The 6,239-nt window shown below is 44.0% G+C and overlaps 1 protein-coding gene across 1 annotated transcript; it reads right to left on the reverse strand.

The window, feature by feature from the left end:
• Positions 1-208: 208 nt before the first annotated feature.
• Positions 209-5,348, reverse strand: BMP10 (bone morphogenetic protein 10). Its single transcript, XM_009880096.1, has 2 exons — positions 4,998-5,348; positions 209-1,322 (listed from the first exon to the last, which is right to left on the reverse strand). The coding sequence occupies exons 1-2, from the start codon at positions 5,329-5,331 to the stop codon at positions 379-381; spliced, it is 1,278 nt and encodes a 425-aa protein (XP_009878398.1). The 5' UTR covers positions 5,332-5,348; the 3' UTR covers positions 209-378.
• Positions 5,349-6,239: the final 891 nt, after the last annotated feature.

Below are 6,239 nucleotides of genomic sequence, written 5' to 3' on the forward strand. Positions count from 1 at the left end.
AGCTCTGGAAATCCCTATAGATGCCAATCAGCATTTATAAAGTACAAAAATACACCTTTATTTCTGTGAATTTGATTGTGCGCCGTTAGCACGAAGAGCCCTCCCAAACAATCCAGTGATCTGCTCTATGCCCTGTTAGGAAGAGAGACTCGGTCATAATTTGGACAGCGAAGAACAGCAAGAAGCAAGCAATGGAACAAAATATACATTCCCTACAGTCGTATGACTTGCCCATTCCCCGTAACAGGAAACATACAATTATCTGTACATGCCTCATTAAATAACCTTATTAAATAGGAAATCCGAAATGTACAAATTTACAGACTGAATCATTAAATACTTCCCCTGTGCACTCCCCTGCGCATGCATTCCCCCCTACTATCTGCAGCCACACTCTGATACCACCATGCCTTCGTATTTGAACTTGTAGGTGACCACCCCCGCATCTAAGTAGAGAATAGAGATGGGATCGAGTTTGGTGGGCACACAGCAGGCCTTGGAGGCTTTCTGGGGATTCTTCAGGTGAACCAGAGTCTGGACAATGGCATGTTTCGTTGGTGTGACATGCTCTGTTAAGGGGTAGGCGCACACTCCATGGCACTCGTAAGCTTCGTATCCCGCTGGCGCGATGATCCAGGAATCCCAGCCAATCTCCTTGAAATCTATGTAGAGTGGAGTCTTTTTGCAGTAGTTGCCTTTTGCGTTCCTCCGGATTCGGGCAGTAGAGTCATAAATTATGTTAGAGCGCATCTGGAGCAGTGCCTCCTCACCAGGCTGGCCGTGGAAATTGCCAACCTCCAGGTTCTCCAAGTCCAGGAGCTGCTCATGGTCTATCATTTCGTTCAGCTCTTGCTTCTCCTCTTTTTTGTCATTGCTTTGGTCATCAGAGAACACAATCAACAGGGGCACGTGCTTAGCCTCAGAGTTGATGTCGATATCGAGTTTCCCCTCTCCGTTCTGCTCCTCCCCTTCCCTGCTCTCTATATGAACTTCCAGCCGGTGCGTGGTCAGCCCTGCCCTTCGCCAACGCCTGATGGCTTCGGTGACCTCAAAGCTCTCCCACTCACTGCTCGTGCCATAGATGTGCCTGGATGCCAGTGCCACTGTCTTTCTCTCTTCTCCTACCCCCATATGGTCATTTTCCAGCACTTCAAAAATGGTGACCTTCCGGTCAAGCCCATCGTAGAGCATTTGGTCCCGCTCCACCAAGGTGTAGAGCCTCAGCTCTGCCATGGTGATTTCTTCATGGTGAGGGATGGAAACATTGAATAGGAGAGGGTATTTCCGAATTCCTGTTACACCAATAGGGTGGGAAGCCAAGTCTGGAAATGACAAAGATCAAATATTTTAGAAGGGTCAATACATCTGGCAACACATGCACCAAAGCTCATCTGACATGTTTTGCATTACTTGGATTCAATTGAGAAGTTCCAGCAGACTGTTTTTTCATCATTTCCCAAAACCTTACTTGTAGAAAAGGCTGAGTTTATTTTAGATGTCTAAAGACAGCAAGATCCCAGACATGATAAAGACCAGGAACCTGGATTTATAGATTCTCCTTCTATCCCCGTGCCTTCCAGGGACTCCCTTGTCACCTGGAAGGATTACACATTAAAAATGCGTTACCTAATACTGAAATGAAATCACTTCTAGGTGGCTGCACAGCAACTATTTAAGAAATGAGGGAAAACATTCATCAGTGCAGGAAAGGAAGGGAAGGAGGATATAGCACTGGTGTGAACATGGGAAGATGATATAGAAGCTGCATATGCAAGAACAGCAGGCTGTGTCTGTGTCTGCTGAGTGTTTCTGTGCTAGCAAGTATTCCCTTCTGCTGAAACATCCCTCAGAAACTGAAAGGGCCAAGCACTAAGGGAGGAAAAGTTGCTTCAGAAGGTGTAAAGACTGCTGGTTAGGAAGAGCAGGCAGTGAACATCCAGCGTGAACCGTCAGTCAACAGAAATCCTGCCACAGACTCAATGGGCTTCAAGTGAGCAGCCAAACAGCTGTACTCAGCCAGGCACTTTTGGCAGCTTTAGTTAATAAAACATATAAGAAGTACATAATATCTGCTTGTCAGTCAGACTGTCTGTCCTATCTGCATTGTTTGTTTATACATAGGCAATATGCATTTCTTCACACAATGCAGGATTCTTAGCTAATGATTGTGTATTTGTTGCTGAATTACTGTGCTGTCCACTTGGAACTCAGAAGACAGATTAGGACATAGGGACTACGGGTAACACTTCTGCAAAGGCAAACTACTTGCGACCTACTACTATCTTCATCTCTGACTTCTCCAATTTTGATATGTTTGTCGAAAAATGACACTGAAAAAGTTGCAAGTATTGGCCATGCTCCATCAGTGCACTTAAGCAAGCAGTTCACTCAAGCACGTGACTTGTCTTACTTAATTTTGGTTTGGAGATACCCCTGCCGCCTTCTTTTTCTTTTTTCTTTTTTTTTTTTTTTCATTTTACGCTTTCATCTGTCCATAAATAAAAAAGAAAAAAGCAAAGGGTGATTCTGCTTGCATTTCCCTACCAGTCAACTGAAAAAGGGGGGAGCTGAATACGCTCTGTCTGGGCAGTGCCAGGGTAGGAGCAGCCTGTGAGCTGAAAGACAATGCTATTCAAGCTGAGCTATAATCTCCACACTGGAAGTAATCTTTGGGATTTCCTAGACCTTGACATGCTAAAGCAAGCCTGCAGTGATAACATATAATGACAGGATGAAGAAATGCCACCTGACCATACAGAAGATGAGCACAAGTAATTCACCAGGAGGCAGAGGAAGGCCACACCACATGTAAGAAGCCGGGTGAGCACTAGCAGGGCATGAGAAGTGTTCATTTCCAAGTCAGGATGTGACTTTGCTCTTCAGCTAGAAAGTCTGTAGGTTACCACTACGTCCCTAGCTGGGTCAGGAAGGGAGATCTTGAATCAAGAGGAAAAGAAAAATTTCCCCTAAGACATTTCTTCAAGATTTAAGAACTAATTACAGTCCCATTTACAATAGCGACATTGCAGTCCGTGGGTTAAAACAAAGAGCTAATTCCAGCCGTACGACATGTTTTATTTCTATAATGTTCTGATGACAAATTTAATAAAGGATTTAACGGATAATAATGAAACTACCACTACTGCCAATTTTCAGTAGGGAGGTGAACAAAAAAATTGCATGGTATGACCTGTTTCCACTGTCCTGGTCATTGCAAGTAATGACTCTTAATGCACCAAAGCTCTATCGAAAGAGCTCTTTAGCATGCAATGGATGGTTCTTAGTTATAGGCTTTCAAGACACATAACAAACATTAATTGCATAGTCCCTCTAACTGCATGTGTTTATGAAGCTGTCTTAACATCAGCAGTCTCACTTCGCATCTTACTGTTTTAGATTGGAAGAGGTGAGAGAAATACTGAAACAACGGAATGTTAAGCCAAGTTTGCCCCAACTGGGGCAGAACTTCAGCAGCAGTGAAACAGGCATCGAACGTCATGCTTACAGAAAGGCACAGAACAGCCAACCGCATGTATCACTGGCAAAAGCTCGGTCTGCACCATCTGCAGTGCTGCAAACCTGAAAGAATTTTGGGTTTGCCAGTGGAATGACTTCAGATTTACATCACTAAACTACACTGTGTATTTTATTCTTTAGCGCCTTGTACTTGGTAATTTTTATCCCATTTACGTTTTGTCTGAATAGTTTAAAATGAGAAAAGAACAACACGCGTTGCTGCATATGTCTTCATTTACGCTGATGAGCAGTGACAGGCACTGCTGTTCAGATGAGTGACTGTTCACCAGTGGGTGCGACTGGTTTGCCATCAATCCTTCCATAAATTCCTCCACTCTGGAGAAAGGAATATATAAAGAAGATTTAAACCCAATTTAGTGCCTCTTCAAACCAGAAACACGTTGCTGGTGAAGAGTGTCCAGGCCCGGCAGAAGGGCAGAGCAAAACAGCTTTCAGATTCTCTCCTTGAATCTCACTGCGTTGCAGAACTGAAATGAGTTGCACGGAGCCTCTCCTTGTAGTTCATCACTTTGAAATTGCAAATGTTAGAAAAAAGTAATAGTGACTTCTATACTTTAATTAGACTAGCATAGGATAAGGGGATCCCTATGGCAGTTTGAATAGTTGCATGTACTCCTGAGCAGTTAAAACAAATCAAAGCACTTGTATTTGCCAAGTCGAGGAATCGGTATTTGGAAATGATTAGTTGAGAACCATTTTTATCATAAAACCTGTATTGGCACAAACAGGTATTGAGAAACTGTTGAATGTTGGCACTGAAACATTATCTTCTCCTTGTAGAACGGAGAGGAAATGCTGAAGCAGAAACTTACAGAGAAACCAGCTACGGTCACAATCAGGCTTCTTCAGCTTTTTTTTCTTTTCTTAAATAGGAAACATTTTAGTCCTCCAAAGTAGAACCTAAGGGTTATCCAAAATTCTGCTTCACACATTTCTCTGTATTTCCTGGACTATGCTCAGATCCCAAAGGAAGAAAACATTACAAATCCCATGAGGACCAATAGTGAGAGGATATAACAGAAAGACATATTTGGTTAACCCCGTAACAGGAAAATATTGCACCTTTGAACAGTGTGTAAAAACGTTTCTTGCATTAATTTCAAATATTGCTTAAGGTATCCATTTGAAAAATCATTCAGGTAATTGCAAATGATGCGTGTCATTATGGGACAATGAAAATGATGCACCCAAATTATACTCGGTGCTGTCCAAACATTAAAGAAACATCTTTCCCCCAAACCTTACAGTCTCAAAAGCAAAGGTCATGGGATCTCTCCCACGAGAAGCGGGATCTGGGTAACACTCGTACAGTGTTAGCTGCCTATTTCCAACGCCATCCTCGCTGAAAGGCCCTTTTTAACCCTAGTGCGGTTCATGCTCCACGTCGGGTAAATACATTCCACACTGACTATAAAGACGCTCATTTCTATTTACTTCTCCTAGAGATGCACATATCTTACCTTCATTTTTGAAGCTCCTAATAATATTTGCAGACGGCATGGATGTCCTATCAGTGGCAAACCTGTTGTACAGCTCTAGCATGTACTCTGGTGGATCCACCTTGGCCGTTTCATGCAGGGGAATGTCAGAGAGGTTCAACGTCTTCAAAAACTCGTTTTTCATATTCTGAAGCAGCGTGTTGAAATCAACACCATCCTGCTCGGAGAGAATCTCGTCGAAAAGAGGCACATCTTCCTCCAGGGAAGAGTGCTCCAAGCTCAGGATGGGACTGCAAGTGGCAAGGTGAACTAAGAGACAGAGGACAGCCCACAGCTGGATGACTACAGAATCCATGACTTTGCTCTAGCCTCCAACCGCACTCAACAAGCTCTAGCTCTCGTGTGGGCTAAGTGGCGGTTTTATCCCCTGGGTTGTACGCGGCTTGTGTCACAGAGAGATGACAAGTTTGGAAGCTCTTGTCTAGAAACTTGTGATCCGTCCTGTCTGTCTCCCCCTTCCCCCTCCCCAAAACCAGGTCTCAGTAATTGGATATGGCTCGCTCTCTTCTATGGTCGCCTTGCCTCTCTTATCTCGTGTAGTGTAAGCTGTTCACCAGATTTGTTGCTATCTCGCAATCCCCTTTCCCTTAATGAGCGTTTTGTAAACATTCTGCGCTAGGACACTTGGAGATAGGACAAGTTTCTCCTCAGAGAGGAACTGCCCTTTCTTTCTGCCTCCTGGTAGCTGACTTCCTTTGCCGTGTGCGAACAACTTTCATCCACGCAGATTTCAAGCTGACATTTAAATTCTACAGAGCCTTTATCCAAACCTATCAATTTCACACCAAGGGCAAGGAATAGCTTCCGTAAGGTAACAACTCTGCCTTTTGCAAAACTATTTTAGAGCTAAGTCTTTCCATTACTCTTACAAAGGAGCTTCTTTGGGAAAAGGTTCATTCTTCTGTGCTCGCACAGCTCAAAGCGTGGGAGAGGAGCTCTGGGTACGGCCACAATACTGGAGTCGCAAAGCCCTGAATGCAGAGGAGCAGAGGAGCTCAAGATGAGTGAGGAGAATTTCTCCCAGTGCAACTATAAAGCTGTACTTTGCGAGGGCTCTGCTGGAAGGAGCGCTTCGAAGAGAGATCAAATGTGAGCCAGAGAGTGTGGCTTGTAAAGCTGGGCCTCCATTTGTTTTTATGCAGGCGTCATACACCTGCATTGGCACCACACAGTTTGTAATAAAGGATTTCCCCTCCCACCCCC

This window comes from Charadrius vociferus, unplaced genomic scaffold, assembly GCF_000708025.1.
Source record: "Charadrius vociferus isolate BGI_N301 unplaced genomic scaffold, ASM70802v2 scaffold1442, whole genome shotgun sequence".
Lineage (NCBI taxonomy): Eukaryota > Metazoa > Chordata > Aves > Charadriiformes > Charadriidae > Charadrius > Charadrius vociferus.

Coding starts and splice junctions, on each gene's coding strand:
- BMP10 (XM_009880096.1), bottom strand. CDS start 5,331: ATGGATTCTGTAGTCATCCAGCTGTGGGCTGTCCTCTGTCTCTTAGTT. Junction 1,323..4,997: donor TAGGAGCTTCAAAAATGAAG/GTAAGATATGTG, acceptor TGTCATTTCCAG/ACTTGGCTTCCCACCCTATT.